Source organism: Artibeus jamaicensis, unplaced genomic scaffold (genome assembly GCF_021234435.1).
Source record: "Artibeus jamaicensis isolate MK-2021 breed Jamaican fruit bat unplaced genomic scaffold, CSHL_Jam_final contig_384, whole genome shotgun sequence".
NCBI classification, from domain to species: domain Eukaryota; kingdom Metazoa; phylum Chordata; class Mammalia; order Chiroptera; family Phyllostomidae; genus Artibeus; species Artibeus jamaicensis.
This window is the reverse complement of record NW_026521810.1, coordinates 15,739,739-15,759,542: the sequence shown is the minus strand read 5'-3', so window position 1 is coordinate 15,759,542 and position 19,804 is coordinate 15,739,739. Positions and strand designations below refer to the sequence as shown.

General features: G+C 38.9%; 1 protein-coding gene across 1 annotated transcript; it reads right to left on the bottom strand.

Annotated features, from left to right (window-relative positions):
• Nucleotides 1-941: 941 nt before the first annotated feature.
• Nucleotides 942-2,036, bottom strand: LOC119059852 (alpha-N-acetylgalactosaminide alpha-2,6-sialyltransferase 2-like). Its single transcript, XM_037159688.2, has one exon. It carries the CDS (start codon nt 2,034-2,036, stop codon nt 942-944), a length of 1,095 nt encoding a protein of 364 aa, XP_037015583.2.
• Between the last annotated feature and the right edge of the window lie 17,768 nt (nt 2,037-19,804).

Sequence of the window (19,804 nt, the reverse complement as noted above, 5' to 3'; positions counted from 1 at the left end):
AAAAATATTGACTATATTCCCTATGCTATAATGTATATCTCTGTGACTATTATGTAACTATCAATTGTACTTCTTAATCCCTTCACTTTTCACCCAGTCCCCCAAACTCTCTCCCGTGTCAATCCTCAGTTTACCTCACCAGAGTCTTGAATTCTAAGTGGGATTTTCACACCTCGCCCTACATTTTATATGCTTTATCTACACCCCTAACACAAAAAGAAAAAAAAAGGAAAATGAATACTTGTCATTCATGTAATTATTTAACCTCAAATTACATTGTCTTTTCCGGTGGTATTTTTTTTGTGCTCCCACTTTATCAAACAAGGCTCCACTCCCCATGAGGCAGAAGCAAATTGATCACACTCTCCGAGAATTAAGATCTTACAGAAGTATCCTTAAGACTTATCCTTAAACTGCTGAAGGCTTGAGTTGGAGTGCTATGTGAAATCTTGACATAGCCAATGAGAGATTTGGGGCTAGGCACTGCACATTTGTCTGTACTGCTGCTTGATCTTGGTTAAGTGGTGGGTCTGGAATGGCTGCTGTGATATTCCTAAAATATCACAACACCAAATGCTGGCTTCAAGGACGCTAAACTCTGAGGTATGACTGCCTCTGCTAGCCAAGGGTACATCTTATCTTCTTGAGAGTATTATACTTCATTTTAGAACAAATCCAGCAAAGCAGTCTATTGTTTCTTAGCTGAGGTTGGAATGTCTATGTAAGATCCGGGGCGGGGGGTGTTGTTTTGGAAGAGTCAGATGCAAGATCTGTTGTGTCACTTTGGTAAGAGTTGGAACCTACCTTTCCTATCCCACTTGGGGAAGTGGGGGAAGGTAGAGGGGAGGTGGTTTCAAAAAAAAGAAAAGAAAAAGGGTTTGGCCCCTGAGAGGATGAGAGCCAAGGCTTTGCAAGAAGTGAAGGGCTCATGGAGGTCGGGGTCAGCGCTGGTACAGCTGCATGATGCCAGCCTGGTGCAAGTCTTTCCACAGAGTGGCCTCGAGATGCAGATCGTGGTTTGCATAAAATTTCAGTGGCTTCTTTTTTTTGTCAAAATAGTGGTTAGAAAATTCCTGGTAATTTTCAGTGATAAATCCATAGGCGCTAACCTCGTCACAGGTGTGCAAAGCTGTCAGCAGGACGAGGGCCCCAGTACTGGGCATGTATATGTCTTTACCACCTTTGTGAATAAGGCTCGAATTCAAAAACCTCTCTGTCAGGTAGTGGATGAAGTTTGGATGTAGTAGCTTGAATTTACCCGCGGGGGCACCTGGTCCAAAATAGGCCTGAGGCAGGTCGCCTTTGTCCGGACCCTCGGGGACGGGCACACCCAAAAGGGCCGATCGCAGCATCACGTAGTCCCGGACGCTGGCGGGGATGAAGAGGTAGCGCACGCCGGGTCCTTTGGGCACGGAGAGGAAGCCCTGGCCCCTGTAGTTGTTGAGGGAGTTCTTCATCGTGTTCACCGTGAAGCCGTAGAAGGAGGTCTTGGTGCCCACGTCCTCCGCGAAGCCTCTGATCACAGCACCGTTGAGTCTGAAGACGTAGTCGTGGGCGTCGATGTGGCGGCCCTGGCCGGAGCCGTTCAAGATGCCCCCGTTGGCGACCACGGCGCAGCGCACGCAGCGCGGCCGCGGCTCCTGGGGCGCAGCCCACAGCTCCGCGCTCTCCGAGCCGTTCAGAAGGCGCAGGGTGGAGGCGACGTCTTGCTGAGAGAGGCCGCGCCAGCCGTAGGGGCCTCGGAGCTGGTTCAGGTCGGCCCAGAGCTCCGGGGTGAGGAGGCCGCCCCACAGCAGCACCGGGGTGGACAGGCAGAAGAGCCGCTGCAAGCGCGGACTACGCTGCAGGGCCGCGGCCAGGGGGCGCGTGCAGGCCCCGCGCCGCTCGGGCTGCGGCTGGGGCTGCGGCTCGGGCTGCGGCTCGGGCTGCGGCTCGGAGCTCCGACTTCCCCAGGCTCCCGAGAACCGGCACAGGAGGTACCCCGCGCCGGCGGCCGCGAGCAGCGGCCAGAGCCAGGGGAAGCGCCTGCGGCCCATCCTGCGGCGCCACCCTCGGCCGCCCCGCCAGCCGGCCCAGACCTCCCCCCGGGCCCAGACCTCCGCCCCCGGCCCCGCCGCGCATCCCTCCGTCACAATCCGGTTTTTACTTACTTCAGTCCGCTAAATCAGTACAGCGGGGAAAATACTGCCATTTGACAGCAGAGAAAACAGACCCTCGGAGGTGTTAATGTTTGTCCCTGTTGTGTCAGGAGTTGGTTAGTTCTTGCGTTGCCCCATCTCTCTCTCTGGGATCCATTTAGTTTTCCTTCTCCAAACTCAAGCACTCACGGTGCAGAATAGCCCATTAACTGGGAAAGTGATGCACACGATTATTCTGTAATAATAATAAAATAATAATAATAATTCTTTGAGCCTTACCTAGATGTTAAAATCTATGCAAGGACATTTGCAAATTTTGCCTTTTTTATTTTAATGGGCCGACTTTGCTATTCTCCATTGTTGTTTACAAAGGGCAGATTTTCAAAAAGACGGAAGTGTTGGAACTCCTTTGTATTTCTGATTAAATCTATCCCACATAAAAAGGCAATTGATTTGTATCTTATTTAGAAAAAAAAATATATATATATGGGAAGAGGTAACGTGCAGCAGTCTCCTACTTTGATAAATTATCTGGATTAACAATTCAAAAATATTTTTCATATCTTATCTGCCGCAAGTAATATTTTAAATCATTTCTATGAGTCTTATAGAAAGTTAAACATGAGGAATAATTTTAATTTACTTTTTCTGTTGCTGAGTATATTGTTCACCTCAACTTTTGAAAACAAAGAACAGTAGATGAATATCTCCATCTAGAGCCTGTTTAGGAAAAATGTAATTGCTAAAAAGAAGTCACTCTGTATTCTGATGGTGCACTGCACTGCAACAACTCATCAGTGTGTCAGGAGAAAACACCAAGGATGTGACTAACCTGTTTGGAATGGACACTGTGTGACCAGGTTTATGTGCCCCAGGATGCTGGTTTAGTTTCTATTCATGTGTCCTGAGATTGCTGGGTGCAAAGTAATTCAGTTTTATAGCTCAAATGAACCAAATGGAGCTCTAATGTCTCTCTGTGCCTGCCATCCCTGCATAGGCAGAACATGAAGAATTTGGAGTTTGTGTGGTAAATTCCATCATAAAAATAAGCAAGGGCGAGTGGGAAAGAGAAGAAGTGGCACTTAATCCAGATTTGGCAGCTCAAGGAGAGTCTCCTGAATATACTGATGTAGGAATTAAAACATAAAAGGGTATTTTTCTTTTGAATGATAATTTTATTTCACTTATCTTTGTATGCATTTTTTAATTTTAGTTATAAACATTCACACACAGCCTCATTCCATCTCTTCCTGCATCTTAATCTATCAGTGCTTCATTTCCTATCTCCTTATTATAATTTCTACTTTTTTCCTATGTCTATCAGCACTTTTTCCTTGACTTATGACTCATTCTGTTTTTCTTTTACTTAATTTCACTTGTCAGTCTTTTTTGACATTGTTCACTACCACTGAGTCCCAGAAACTTTCTCTTCCCATTGTCCCCATGGCACAAAACTGTGACAGGTGCTGTTAATGTTGTATCCGTAGTTCTTAAGCACTCAACATTCCCATGCATGATAGCCCAGACTGTCTACCACCAACACCAGATACTCTTTTGCCTGATGATTCTCTGATCACTGGAACCTACTCTATGCACACGTGATGGGACAGTGGTGTCAGGGAATGAATGGCCACTGAGAACATGCCTAACAATGACTAGCAACAACTGTTGTACAGATACTTCAGCTCCTTCACCCCGGAGGCAAGACAGTTTTACAACACACACCTATACTGGGTCTCAGAGGTCTACAGTGAAGTTAAGCTTCAGTTGCTCACAACTGTAACTTGCTCCACAAACTTCACTGGTTTTCTTCTCTTCCCTGTCTCACCTCTTCACTCATCTGCTTCCCAGGATCATTCCAGATAAATTCCCTGCACTCAAAACTTGTCTTGGGGTTTTAACAAAGACAAAATTTTGGAATTCAAATAGAGACAAAATTTTAATTCCCTAATTACTTCTTTGAATTTTTCTTTTCAGTAGTTTTTCCTGTCTCTCAGACTGTTTAGATATTGCAGATTCTCAAGGTTCTGCTCTCTGGTATAGCTCACCCACATTCCTGTTTTCATTTACCATCTGTAGGTTGACTCTCAAATCAATTTCTCTAGCCTAGTGTAACTTTCAAGGACCTAACTTCACTACGATATTTGTCTCATACAAAATTGTTAACTCTTTGAAGACTTGTCTATCACTTTTTATTTTATTTTCAAACTTTAATATAGTATCTGACATGCCATATATATTGAATAAATGATATTTGAATTGATTAGAAAAGGAAAGTATGGAAAAATGTCAATTTACTTCATACAGGCCAGTAGTAGAATCTTTCTGTGCCTGTATAGTAACAAAAAAAATCTGCCTGGTCAATTCATACAAAATTATTAAAATCTGTAAAGAAGAAAAAAATTCTACCTTTTTGGAGCATGATAGCTTAAACAGTCAGCTAACTAACCAAACTTTTTATGTTCTAACAGAATCTATTGACAGATTCAATAGTTTGTGTATTAAGGGCTGAAAATTGGTATTTAATATCTGTAGGTTTTATTCTCCTTTCAGTTAATCAGAAAAGACTACTTCAGTTAAAGTAGCAAAAACTACTTTGCTCAACTGAGCCCAATTGGTCTAGTTTTCAGAAGATCTGTTAACCACTAGGAATTAAGTTTCTGACGTTGAAAATAAATGGGAGCACCATCAAATCCTCTTCTTTCCATTTAGAAAATGGAAAGCTGCCAGATAGAGTGCCCAGATTCACTGCTATAATAACCTATTTGCTTAATGCCAATGAAGTATTTCACAAATTAGAACTAAGAATGTGTTCAAGAAAGTAGGCACATTTTTGCTATGAATCCTTAAAAGACTCATCCTATAGAATAGCAGAATGTCTATGCTAATTGTAATTTAAACTGACTGCCTATTGCAGAGGTGAAGAAGCTGAGATCCAGAGATGTGAAGCAGCTTTTTCTAAACCACAGCAGAAGTGCTGGGCTGAGGCCGAAACATCACCCTCATGGTTTATATCCAGACTTTCCTCCATCCCATTTGTATATTGCTTCACAACTGCAGTGTCACAGACATATTTAATGATTTTGCAACTGCTTGAACTTATGGAAACAAAATTTGTTAGAATCATTTAAAAAATAATGAGGCCTGGAAGAGGATCTGATGTTTATAAAGCACAACCCTTTTTCCTAATAAATATGTCCACTGTATAATATCTAAAAAGTAGGTTCGGTGACTCAGTTTCGAGTCTAACATAAAAAGTTGGAGATGATCCCTTCTGTTTTTACAGGAAAACAACACTGAGCAAACTGGAAATCCACAACGCTTCTCAAATCTATCGGAGCACTAAAGTGAAGGGCACACCATTGACCTGAAAAGTGGAGAGACAGTCGAATACAGGTAATCACAGCTTACCAGGAGCAGAAGCTGCTTCTGGAGCCTGTTAGGAACACTTAAACGATGATTAAATAATTGCTAAAGATGAAGCATTGACTAGCTTGAGAGATAAAAACTCCTGGGCCCAACCATAAATTTTACCTCCAAGAACTCCGCTGAATTCTGGTTAAAAAGATTACAGAAAAATTCATTCCAGTTACTGGCAGAAGTGGGAAAGTAACAATTTTTAAATAAGCTCAGAATAATTTGTTCTTCTCAACAGTTTTCCATCATCAAAGGAAAATACTTTACCAGAGCCTAACCAGCTAGGGTTTTCTAGAGCCTAACTGACGAGGAAGAAGGGAATAGATATGCTAAGAGAAGAAAGAAAAGGGTACCATATCAAATTCTCACTTAAAACCAAAAGTAAAAAAGAATGAATAACATAAAGAAACAATGAACAAGGATAATAAATAGAAAACTATTACAAACGTGGCAGATATTAGTCCAACTATATCAATAACCATTTTTATTTGTATAATTTTATTTATTTTTAACTCCATTTTTTAAATTCATTTAATTTAATTTTATTTTTGTATTGTTTATGCTATTATAGTTGTCTCAATATTCCCCCCTTTGCTCCCCTCCCCAAGTCCTCCCTTCCCTCAGTAAATTCCCACACCATGGTTTATGGCCATGGGTCATGCATATATGTTCTTTATCTAATCCCTTCATCTTTTTTCAACCAGTCCCAACCTCACCCTTCCGCTCTTATAGCTATCAGTCTGTTTCTTGTTTTTGTGCCTCTGATTCTACTTTGTTTTTTAGTGTTTTTTGTTAGATTTCAGTTATAAGTGAGATTATATGGTATTCGTCTTTCATTGCCTAGCTTATTTCACTTAGCATAATAGTCTCCAATTCCATCCATGCTATTATAAATGGTAAGAATTCCTTCTATTTTACTGCTATATAGTATTCCATTGTGTAAATGTACCACAGCTTTTTTACCCATTCTCTGCTGATGGGCACTTAGGCCATTTCCAAATCTTAGGGTTGTAAATAACACTGCTATGAACACATGCAGGGGTGCATATATTCTTTTGAATTGGTATTTCCAGGTTCTTCATATATTCCAAGAACTGGAATTGTTGGGTCAAAAGCCAGTTCCATTTTTAGTTTTTTGAGGAAATTCCATACTATTTTCCACAGTGGCTGCACCAGTCTGCATTCCCACCAACAGTGCACTAAGATTCCCTTTTCTCCACATCCTTGCCAGCACTTGTTTCTTGATTTATTAATGATTTCCACTTTGTCAGGTGTAAGGTGGTATCTCACTGTGGTTTTAATTTGTCTCTCTCTAATTGCTAATGATGTTGAACATTTTTTCACATGTTGATGGGCCATCTGTATGTTCTCCTTGGAGGAGTGTCTGTTCAGGTCCTTTGACCATTTTTAAAATTGGATCGTTTGTCTTTCTAGTGTTGAATCAAATGGGTTCTTTATATATTTTGGAGATTAAACCCTTGTTTAATGTATCATTGACAAATATGTTCTCCCATACAGTGGGTTCCCTTTTCATTTTGCTCTTGGTTTATTTAGTAGTGCAAAAGCTTATTATTTTGATGTAGTCCCATTTGTTCACTTTTTTCTGTTTCCCTTGCCCTAAGAGATATATAGACAAACATATTGCTATATAAGATATTTGAAATTTTACTGCTTGTTTTCCTCTAGAATGTTTATGCTATCATAACTTATATTTAAGTCTTTTATCCATATAAAGTTTATTCTAGTGTATAGTGTAAATTGGTTGTCTAGTTCATGTTTTTTCAAGTACTAGTCTAGTTCTCCCAACACCATTTTTGAAGAGACTGCCTTTACTTCATTATATGCTCTAGTCTTTTTTGTCAAATATTAACTGACCATAAAGGCATGGGTTTATTTGGGGACTCTCTGTTCTGTTCCATTGGTCTCTGTATCTGCTTTTATTCCAGTACCAGACTATTTTGATTATAATGGCCTTATACTTTAATGTCAGGTATTATGATCCCTCCAATTTGGTTCTTCTTTCTCAAGATTGTTGAAGCTAGTCAGGGTCCTATTCAGTTCCATATAAGTTTTTGGAATATTTATTTTAGATCTGTGAAATATAGCATAGGAATTGCATTAAATCTGTAGATTGCTTTGGATAGTATGGATAATTTAATGGTACTTATTATTCCAATTCATGAATAAGGCATATTCTTCCATTTATTTGTATCTTCCTCAATTTCTTTCTTTGGTGTCCTGTAGTATTCTGAATTACAGGTCTTTCACTTCCTTGGTTAAATTTATTCCTGGGTATCTTTTTTCTTTTGTTGTTGCAATGGTAAGTTGGATTATTTTCTTCTATTTCTTTTTCTATTAGTTAATTATTGATGTATACAAATGGCATCAATTTCTGAATATTGATTTTGTGTCCTGCTACTTTGCCAAATTTATTTATTAGGTCTACTAGTTTTGTAGTGGAACTTATGGCATTTTCTATGTACAAAATCATGTCATCTGTGAATGACAGTTTTACTTCCTCCTTTCCAATTTGGATGCCTTTTATTTCTTCTTCTTGTCTGATCACTGTGGCTAGGACTTCCAGTACTGTGTTGAATAGGAGTAGCGAAAGCAGACATCCCTGTCTTGTTCCTAATGTTAGAGGAAACACTTTGAGTTTTTGCCCATTGAGTATGATGTTGGCTATAGGGTTTTTTTAAAGATTTTGTTGATTCATTTTTAGAGAGGGGATGGGAGGGAAAAAGAAAGGGAGAGAGATATCAGTGTGTGGTTGCCTCTCACACTCTCCTTCATGGGGACATATCCTGCAACCCAGGCATGCCCTGACTAGAAATTAAAGCAGCGACCCTTTGGTTTGTAAGCTGGCACTCAATTCACTGAGCAACACCAGCCAGGGCTAGCTATAGGTTTTTTATATATGTCCTTTATTATGTTGAGGTATGACCCCTCTTTTCTCATTTTGCTGAGTATTTTTATCATAAATGGGTACTGAATTTTGTCAAATTCTTTTTCTGCATCTGTTGATATGATCATGTGATTTTAATTTTTCATTTTATTTTTGTAATGTATCACAATTATTGATTTGTGCATATTGTACCAACCTTGCCTCCCAGGGATAAATCCCACTTGATCATGGTGTATGTTTTTTTAATGTACTGCTGGATCCGGTTTGCTCGTTTTTGTTGAGGACTTTAGCATCAATGTTCATCAGGGACATTGGCCTATAGTTTTCTTTCTGTGGTGTGTCTTTACCTGGTTTTGCAATTACAATCATACTAGTCTCATAAAAAGAGTTTGGGAGACTTCCTGCCCCTTGTATGTTTTGGAATAACTTAAGAAGGATAGGTGTTAGTTCTTCTTTCAATGGTTAGTAAAATTCGCTTATGAAGCCATCTGGTCCAGGACTCTTTTTTGCTGGGAGTTTTTTCATTACTGCTTCAATTCGATTAGTTTTTATCAGTCTATTCAGGTGTTGTGCTTCTTCCTGATTCATTCTTCTGAGATTATATCATATCATTCTTCTGAGAAATCTATCCATTCCACACAGTTGGTCCAACTTCTTGGTATATAGTTTTTCATCATATTTTCTTTCTTTCTTTTTTAATTGTTGTTCAAGTACACTTTTCTGCCTTTTACCCCCATCCCAGCCCACCCCCCTGCCCTCCCCACCTCCCTCTCATTTCCACACCCCCCTTGTTATTGTCCATGTGTCCTTTATACTTCTTCCTGTAAACCCTTCCCCTTTTCCCTTGAAATTCCCTCCCCTCTCCCCTCCAGTCACTGTCAGCTTCTTCTCTATTTCAGTGTCTTTGGTTATATTTTGCTAGTCTGTTTGTTTTGTTGTTTATCTTCCTGTTAAAGGTGAGATCATATGTTATTTGTCTTTCACTGCCTGGCTTATTTTGCTTAGCATAATGCTTTCCAGTTCCATCCATACTGTGACAAAGGATAGAAGCTCCTTCTTTCTTTCTGTTGCATAGAATTTTATTGTGTAAATGTACCATAGTTTTGGATCCATTTATTTACTGATGGGCACCTAGGTTGCTTCCAGTACTTGGCTACTGTAAATTGTGCTGCTATGAACATTGGGGTGCATAGATTCTTTTGGATTGGTGTTTCAGGGTTCTTAGGATATACTCCTAACAGTAGAATTGCTGGATCAAAAGGCATATTCATTTTTAGTTTTCTGAGAAAATTCCATGCTGTTTTCCATAGTGGTTGTACCAGTCTGCAATCCCACCAATAGTGCACTAGAGTTCCCTTTTCTCCACAACCTCTCCAACACTTGTTGTTTGTTCCTTTGTTTATGATGACCATTCTGACAGGTATAAAGTGGTATCTCATTGCAGTTACAATTTGCATCTCTCTGATAGCTAGTGATAGCTAGTGATGCTAAGCATCTTTTCATGTGTCTCTTGATCCTCTGTATGTCCTCCTTGGAGAAATGTCTGTTCAAGTCCTTTGCCCATTTTTTAATTGGGTTACTTGTCTTCTTAGAGTGGAGTCGTGTGAGTTCTTTATATATTTTGGAGATTAAACTCTTGTCTGAGGTATCATTCGCAAATATGTTTTCCCATATGGTTGGTTGTCTTTTTATTTTAATACCATTTTCTTTAGCCATGCAAAAGCTTTTTATTTTGATGAGACCCCATTTGTCTATCTCCCTTTATGTCCCTTGCTCTAGGGGACATATCAGTGAAAATATTGCTGCATGGAATATCTGAGATCTTCCTGCCTATGTTCTCTAGAAGTTTAATGGTTGTCCACTTTCATCACTTCTATTTATTGTATTTTCTTATAATCCTTTGTATTTCTAGTGGTACCTGTTATTATTTCCCCTCTTTTATTTTTTTAATTTTATTAATCTGGGTTCTCTCTTTTTCTTGGTGAGTCTAGTTAAAGAGTCACCAATTTTGTTTATCTTTTCAAAGAACCAAATCCTGGATTCACTGATCTTTCGAATTGTTCTTTTAGTCTCTATGTCATTTATTTCTGCTCTGGTCTTGGTTATTTCCTTCCTTCTACTCCCTTTGGGCTGTGTTTGTTGTTGTTTTCCTAGTTTTTTAAGTATAGGGTTAGATTGCTTATTTGAGATTTTTATATCCTCTTGAGGTATGCCTGTAATACTATAAACTCACCTCTGAGGACTGCTTCCACTGTACCGTATGTTTTGTGCATCCATTTGCATTTGTTCACAGATACTTTTTTATTTCATCAATGATCTCATTGATGACCTATTAATTATTTAATTATATGCTATTTAGTCTCCATGTTTTTGAATGATTTTGAGGACTTTTTTACTGAGGTTAATTTCTAATTTCATGTTGTTGTGATCCAATAAAATGTTTGATATGATTTCAACTTTATTGAATTGTAAGACTTCTTTTGTGTCCTAACATGTGGTCTGTCTTTGAGAACAATCCATGTGCATTTGAATGTGTATCTGATGCTTGGGATGAAATGTTCTGGAAATATCAATTAAATCCACTTGATCTAGTTTGTCATTTGAAGTCACTCTTTCCTTATTGATTCTTTTGTCTGGAAGATTTACCCAATGGTGACAATAGGGTGGTAAAATCACCTACAATGACTGTATTGCTTATTGATCTTTTCCTTCAAGTCCACCAAGATTTCCTTTATATATTTAGGTCCTCTTATATTTGTTGTATATGTGCTTAGATGGGTTACATCATCTTCTTGGATTGATCCCTTTAGTATTATGCACTGACCTTGTTTGTCTTTTTTAAGGCCCTTGTTTTGAAGTCTATTTTGTCAGATATAAGTGTTACCCCAGCATTTTTTCATCTCCATTTGCATGGAATATTTTTCCCTTCCCTTCACTTTCCGCCTGTGTGAATCTTTTGTTCTGAAGTGGGTCCCTTATAGACAGCATATGAGTCATGTTGTCTTATTGATTCAGCTACCTTCTGCCTTTTGATTGGAGCATTTAATCTATTTACTTTAAGATTATTTTTTATCTTGTCCTTGCCTTTTTACTTCTTTATATTTGTGCACCTTTCTCTATTACTTCTTCTTAAAGTAGTCCCTTTAACATCTCTTGCAGTGCTGGTTTGATGTTAATGAACTCCTTTAGCCTTTTTTTATGGTCTGGGAAACTCTTTGTCTTTAACTTGAAATGATAACCTTGTTGTATAGAGTAGTCTTGGTTACAGATCCTTGCTTTTCATTACTTTAAATACTTAATGCCAATCCCACCTGGCCTGAAGTTTTCCTGTTGAGAATTCAGCTGACAGTCTTATTGGAGCTCCCTTGTAGCTAACTGTTTCTCTCTTGCTGCCTTTTAGATTCTCTCTTTTTCTTTAAATTTTGCCATTTTAATTATAATGTGTGTCGTTGTGAGTCTTTTGGGGTTCTTCTTGATTGGAACTCTCTGTGCTTCCTGAGCTTGTGTAACTCTTTCCTTCATCAGGATATGGAAGTTTTCTGTCATTATTTCTTCGGACATGTTTTCTACCCCTTGCTTACTTTCTTTTCCTTCTGGTGTCCTTATTATTTTGATATTGTTATGTTTTGTGGTTTCCCAAAGTTTTCTTCAACCATCCTCGTTCTTTTTAGTCTTTTTTATTTTTGTTGATATGATTGGGTATTTTTTCCTCACTTTTTATTTCAAATCACTAATTAAATCCTTTGCTTTATCTAGTCTGCTTTTAATTCCTTCTTATGTATCCTTCATTTCAGATATTAAATTCTTCATTTCCAACTGGTTCTCTCTTTCCATCTTTTGTCTTTTTTAAGTATATTTTATTGATTATGCTATTACAGTTGTCCCAATTTTTTCTCCCCTTTATCCCCCCTCTGCCCTGCACCATCCCCACCCTCCAGTATTCCCCCCGCTTAGTTCATGTCCATGTGCTATACACATAAGTGCTTTGGTTTCTCTATTTCCTATACTATTCTTAACCTCCCTGTGAGACTGTCCATTTTATGTCTATCAGTTATGCTTCTTATTCCCTGTACAATTTGCTCCATTCTCTGCCCCTCTGCCTTCTGTGATTCTGTTCCAGTTCTATTGTTTATTTAGTTGTTTTTTTTTTAGGTTCTGTTAATGATAGTTGTAAGTTTGTTGCATCTCACTGTTCATACTTTTTTATCTTCTTCTACTTCTTAGGTAAGTCCCTTTAACATTTCATATAATAAGGGCTTGGTGATGATGGACTCCTTGAACTTGACCTTATCTGAGAAGCACTTTATCTGCCCTTCCATTCTAATTGAAACCTTTGCTGGGTAGAGTAATTTTGGATGTCGGTCCTTGCTTTTCATAACTTTGGATATTTCTTTCTATCCCCTTCTAGCCTGTAAGGTTTCTTTTGAGAAATCAGCTGATAGTCTTATGGGAACTCCTTTGTAGGTAACTGTCTCCTTTTCTCTTGCTGCTTTTAAGATTCTCTCTTTATCTTTAATCTTGGGTAACTTAAATATGATGTGCCTTGGTGTATTCCTCTTCAGGTCCAATTTCTTTAGGACTCTCTGAGCTTCCTGGACTTCCTGGAAGTCTGTTTCCTTCACCAGATTGAGAAAGTTTTCTTCCATTATTTTTTGCAAATACGTTTTCAATTTCTTGCTCTTCCTCTTCTCCTTTTGGCACCCCCTGATTTGAGTGTTGGAATGTTTAAAGTTGTCACAGAGGTTTCTAAACCTCTCCTCTTTTTTTTTTTTAATTCGTGTTTCTTCATTCTGTTCTGGTTGAATGTTTTATCTCTTCCTTTTGTTACAAATCCGTGATTTGAGTCCTGGTTTCCCTCCCTTCACTGTTGGTTCCCTGTATATTTTGCTTTATTTCACTCTGCGAAGCCTTCATTGCTTCATTTATTTTGTGGCCAAGCTCAATCAATTCTGTGAATATCCTGATCACCGGTGTTTTGAACTCTGCTTTGGTAGGTTGTCTATCTCTTAGTCACTTAGCTCTCTTCCTGGAGTTTTGATCTATTCTTTCATTTGGGCCATATTTCTTTGTCTGGTTGCACCTGTTACATGGTAAGGGGTGGAGTCTTAGGTACTCACCAGGGTGTGGCAACCCTTTTTGTTGCATTGTGGCGCTGTATGTGGGTGGGGACCAGAGAGGGAACAATGCCACTCCCTCACCAGGCCCTAACCCCACTTTCCAATGAACTCTCCTGTGAGACTGGGAATTTCACCTTTGCAACCTCCTCAGTATTTTACAGCTAGAGGTTTTGAGTCTTTAGTTTCAGCCAGCCCCCCCTTGCCCACATGGTCCGCAGCCTTGCTGCAGGGCCTTTCCACCTGCCTGTCTGCCTGTCTCTGCCCCTCCTACCAGTCTGGATGAATGTTTCTTTTACTCCTTGGTTGTTGGAGTTCCATGCAGTTTGATTTTCTGGCACTTCTGGTTGTTTACTATTTTTAAATTGGTTGTTATCCTACTTTTGGTTGTATGAGGGAGAGAAGCATTTCTACCTACACCTCCATCTTGGCTGGAACTCCCCAACTTGTTCTTATTCAAGTTTTATATGTCCTTTTTCATTCTAATGTAGTTCCCACTAAGTTCCTGGTAGTTCTAACTCTGTTTCTTGAGCATCCTTCTAATCATTACTTTGAACTCTATATCTGCTAAATTTCTTGCCACAATTCAATTACCTCTTTTTCTTTCTTTTCTTTCATTTGGGAGTTGTTTCTTTCTCTTCCTAGTTTAGCTGACTCTTTTTGTTCCTACATATTAGATAGATCTGCTTGGACTCCCAGTCTTCACAGGGTGGCTTTATGTGGTAGGAGTCCTGTGGGACTCAGTGGTGTAGTCGCCTTGATCTCTTGAGATGGATGCTCTAGGAATACCCCTTGTGCATTTCATGTGGGCTCCCTGTTGTATTTGAGTCTTTATTGTTGCTGGCCTGTTCATTGGTGGGTTCTTCCCTCTGCTTGGCTGACTGAGAGGCTCAACACCCCCCCCATGTCTTATACACTGTTTACTGGTGCTAACAAAACAAAGCAAAACAACATGGAAAACCAAACTCTCACAAGAAAAAAAAACAGCCAAAGTAAAATGAATGGTAAAAGAATAAAGAATAATAATAGTGGAAAGAGAAATAGAATATTTTAAAAAGAACAAGAATATGATAAAAATTAAAGAAAAGGAAAATGATTATGAGAGGATAGCGGGAAGAGCAACGATAAGAGAAAGGAATAGAAACAGGGAATTTCCACAAAAGAACAAAGGGGGAAAAATAAAATTTAACAAAATAAGAGAAGAAAGGAAAAAAGGCAAAATAGAGTAAGAAAAGGGAAGAAGAAAATATGATGGTAGAAAGAAAAATAGAGAAATTTTTTAATTGTGGAAAAATAAAGCCACATGAAATAAAAAATAACAAAAATAGTGAAAAATAACAATGTGGAATTTATCTCAGCAGAGTTTAGTGCTTCCCCGCTGGCTTCTTCCTCTGGATACAACTCTAATGTCTGAAACTGGTGCAAGCCAAGCCAGGTGCTGCCTCATCTAGCTCTAGGCAGCCTGTTCAAAGCTACATGCAATTCATAATTGGCAGCTGTCTCATTCTGGCTTGGCTGCATCCTGGATAGGCCTCGCTTCTCCATAAGTCTGGCTTTTAATCAGCACAGAGGTCCAGGGTGGGTCAACTAACAACCAAAGTCACCGCCAGAACTGCCTCCACCTGCCTCTGCCCACGGTCCTGCTGTTGGTCTTAGTTTAGCTATTGACCCATCTGTTTCTGAGAGGTCTTCTGGTGGAATTAGGAAGATGGGACCCCAGGATGTTCTGTGGGAAGTGCCAGTCAGACTTCAGGGAAGATGGTAGCTATGTTCCCCTTTGTTCATACCACACATCTAAGTCTGCCCCCAGATTATTTCCCAGCACTTGGCAGGGAGAAGCCTGTAGTAAAATAATGGATGGGACCTCCAGACCCCAGCGTTTGGGTCTGCTGGAAAATGGGAGGGTGTTCCTAGGCTCTCCCATGAGCATGCACCAGTCTGGTTCCTGGGAAAGTGTACGGGACGGCTGTGCCCTAAAGCCAGTCTCTAGCATCTCTGAGTCTGCCTATATTGCTGTATCCTCAGGAGGGAATAAGATGGATGTTCAGGGAAAGTAAGAAACAAAGGAAAACATTTTAAGTTAAAAAAAATTTTAATGTATGCTGGTTGGGTCAAGCAGAATTCTGAGGGTGGGGTGAGCAAGCAGTTTCCCAAAGGGAAGAGTAATTGTTTTTCCCTTGAGAGGGACTTGTTCTTCTTTTAAAAAAAAAAATGGCTGCTATGGTATCAGGATATATCCTAGCACTGGGGACCCAGCATGCATATCCTCATGCCTTTCCCCCAAGCCTCTCACTCCAGATTTTCCTCACACCACTCCAAACCATGCTGCCTGCCCTCCCTTGCCTGAGTACAAGGTGAGTGACTGAGAATGTGAACCTGGTGTGTTGGCCCTTTAAAAAAAAAGAAAAGAAAAAAGGCGGCTTTGTCTCCAATGGGCTCCATATTTCTCCAATGGGCAAAATACCTATGGCTTTTTACCTCTTGATGCTGTGTGGGCAGGAGAACCCAGCACTAGCGTTCTGTGCTCGGAAACCCAGTTCAGGGTCCACTCTTTACTTCTGTCCAGGGAAAGTTCCCACAGCCATGCAACAACTTTGGTTTGCTGCCTGTGAAAGTCACCAGCCCCTATTGTGTCCCTGCCTTTTCTACCAGAGTCTTGGTTGATTTCTGTTCATTAGTTAGATATCTCCTCTTCAGGTGGTCTTCAGTTGTTTATTTCAGCTGGATGTTCCCCTCCTTATTTTTAATATCAGCTTGGTTCTGGAAGGCAGTGTCAGATAAATTCTACTCTGCTGCCATCTTGCCACTCTTGTCAATAATCATTATAATGTGACCAGTTAAAAGGCAGACTTTTAGAATAAATTTAAAAAACAAGACCCTCTGTATGCTGTTTACAAGAATTCCACTTTGAAATAGATGAATCCTCTATTATAGTTGGAAACAGATCCAGCAGAAAATCAGTAAAGATAAAATTGCACTGACCAGCACTAGGATGTACAAAGCATAACTCAGAGATATTGCAGGCTCCTTTCCAGACCACCACAATAAAGCGAATAGCCCAGTAAAGCAAGTCACATGATTTCGTTTTGGTTTTTCAGTGTATATAAAAGTTATTTTACAGTATAATGTAATCTATTAAGTGTGCAATAACATTTTTAAAATGTGTGTACCTTAATTAAAAAATACTGATGAAAAATGCTAACCATCGTCTGAGTTTATTAGAAAAATGGTGCCAATAGACTTGATCAAAACAGGGTTGCCACAAATGTTCAATTTGTAAAAAATGCAAAGTCTGCAAAGTGCAATGAAGCAAAACACAGTAAAACAAGTTATGCTTGTAATTGGATCTAAGTGACGCAGAATACTTCATCCAACACATTCTCCTCAAGATGCGATGGATCACTTACCAAGATAACCACATTCATTCTGGGCTGTAAAGCACACCTTAACAAATGTAGAAGAATAGAAACCATAAGACCACAACCAAATTAAACCAAAAAATAATAACAGAAAGATAACTTGAAGAAATTTTAAATATTTGGAGATCAAACAACACAATGAATCAAGAAGAAATCTTCAAAATTTTTTAATTTCAAAGTAAATGAAACTGAATATACAACTTATCAAACTTTGTAGGACAGAGTTAAAACAGTATTTAAGGGGAAATTTACAGCATATTGAATTTTACAGCCTACTGAATTTTACAGCATACTGAATGCATATATTATAATAAAGGATATATCTAAAATAAATACTATAAGCTTCTCAAGGAAACTAAGAGAGGGAGAGAATTACATCCAAAGTAATCAGAAGAAAATTAGACCAGATATCAATAAAATGGAAAATATTGTGTAAGTATCCTTATAAGAGAGGGGGAAAAGGAATTTTGAGAGACAAACCAAGGAGACACAGGGGGAAGGCGTGAAGCAGAAAGATGCATCCACAAGCCACCAGAGGCTGGAAGAGGCAAGGAACAGACTCTCCCCTAGAGGCTCTAGAGGGAATGTGTCTCTCTTGATACCTCGATTTTGGACTCTGGGCCTCCAGAATGGTGGGAGAGTACATTTCTGTTGCTTTAAGCTACAGTCTTTGTGGTAATTTATTACAGCAGCCATAGAAAACTAACATAATATTTAAAAACTAGTTTCTTGAACAAAATCCCCAACGAAAACACCAGTTAGCCAATCAGCTAATGACATCGAGATACAGGTAATCATTTAAGCTGAATTGTCAGCCTAAATGACAAATACTGGCTCTGTCAGGGTATTCCAGACATTCTAAGTACTTTTCTCATAATGAACTAGTTTTTTTTAATCAAGAAGCTCTGATGAATCTGTATGCTTTAAAAAATGTGTATTATATTAAATTGGCTCTTGGAAATTCCATCTACTTGTCTGAGTCCCAGCCATACACACTGTTTATAACAAGCTTGAATATGAACAAAAGGAGGGTGAATTTATGGCAGAGCTACACAATCATGAAGGTATTGTCAGCCAGCTCAAATAGATTGACTTATATAGTTCTTGATTTGCAGTTCTGCATTAATACATTTGTACCTGATCCATACACTACGTATTCACCTATCTGGACACTCTCTTTGTCAGAGGAGAACATCGGAAAACTCTGTATCCCTGCCCTCCTCCACTGTCAAAACTTCCGTATTCAGGGCCCTAGCCAGGTTGCTCAGTTGGGTAGAGATTCTTTCCGATAAGCAATTTCCTGATAACCAAAGTTATGGGTTTGAGCTCCTCTCTCCCTCTAAAATCAATCAATTAAAAAAACCTTTTGTACTTAGAATTTCCAAGTCTTATCATTTTGTTCTGATTGAAATTTTGTCACATCTCAAGATCTGGCTCGAAGTTATGGATATTCTGAAATTCACATAGTTTTCACTGTTTCTTAGTTCATGTTAATGAGATTATTTTTTAGAAGTTTTTCTTGTCTTCAGGTATATTTATTTAATGTTTACCTATTTATCTGTTCCACCAGTGTCATAATTTTGAAATCTGGAATTTTGATCCTATAGAAGAATAACCTGGAGAATTTTGTTGGCAGGTCATGCCTCTGTATCTACTCCTCCCCTTGAAATTTTGATTCAGTAGCTGGCTAATGAGAATGAACTCCTCGAATAGCCCTGAAACTCCTCCTTTTCCACTCTGTTACCTTTAACCTTATATGCTTAGCATAGAAACATTTCTCTTGAATCAAAGTAGTCATTCAATAAATGCCTAAGATATCGAATTAACCCACACTGATGAATTTTATACTGTACACTGATTTTTGTGCTAACAGACACTAAAGAAAGAAAATATAAGGCCTGTGAACCTAAAGAATATAGATTTTAAATTAGTTGGTCTTATATTTTTGAGGTTACAGGGCCCTTTGGAAATCATATCAAAGCTATAAATTCGTATATTTAGATAAGCATATCCACAAAGTCTGCATATAAATTCAGGGGATTCGTAGTGTTTTGAAAACTGTGCTTGAACCCTGTAGGGATCCAAAGTCCTCAAGATAGAAGCTCTAGGTGAAAGTGTAATGTAGAAAATAGCATTATGTGGAGGGCACAGTGAATACCCACTTAATCAGCCAATCCATTCATTAATGAACTATCTTATGAATGTTAAATAAAATATGGACTAATCTCGAGTTGCCAGCAGTTATACCTGGAATTTAAGTTGAAATCAAAAAGGATACATGTGCGTTTCTATAACCAGTGCTTTGGTACCTCTGCTTGTGACAAATTAGAGAGTGAATAAATTTATAAAAACAATACAAAAGGAAAATGACACAAGAAAAAAATCAGAACAAATAAATGTCATCTCTCTAGAAAAACAAGCCAAAAAATGACCAGTCTTTTCATCCTGAAAATGTAAATCCTCAATTATCCTCCTGCCACTGCCCCAGGTTCCCAAGGAAAATAAAGACAATCGTCACTGCACAATTATTTGTTTATTTAAAGGAGATATTTTCCTCAGACAATATATTAGAATTTCTTGGTTAATTAGACAAAGCCCCATAGAGCTATCAAGGTTTTGGCCCCAAAAGAATGAGCCTAGAAGTAAAATCAAAAGCCAGCTCTTTAACACATCATCCCCCTTAGACCATACCCAGTTCTCAATTCTCTGATCTAAACTTAGCATCTTAATGCTGAAAACATTTCCGGAGTAAAGGAGTAGGAAAGAGTAGGTCTCACCCAAAGGCTTGTTTGTACCTGCAAGACTAAGCTA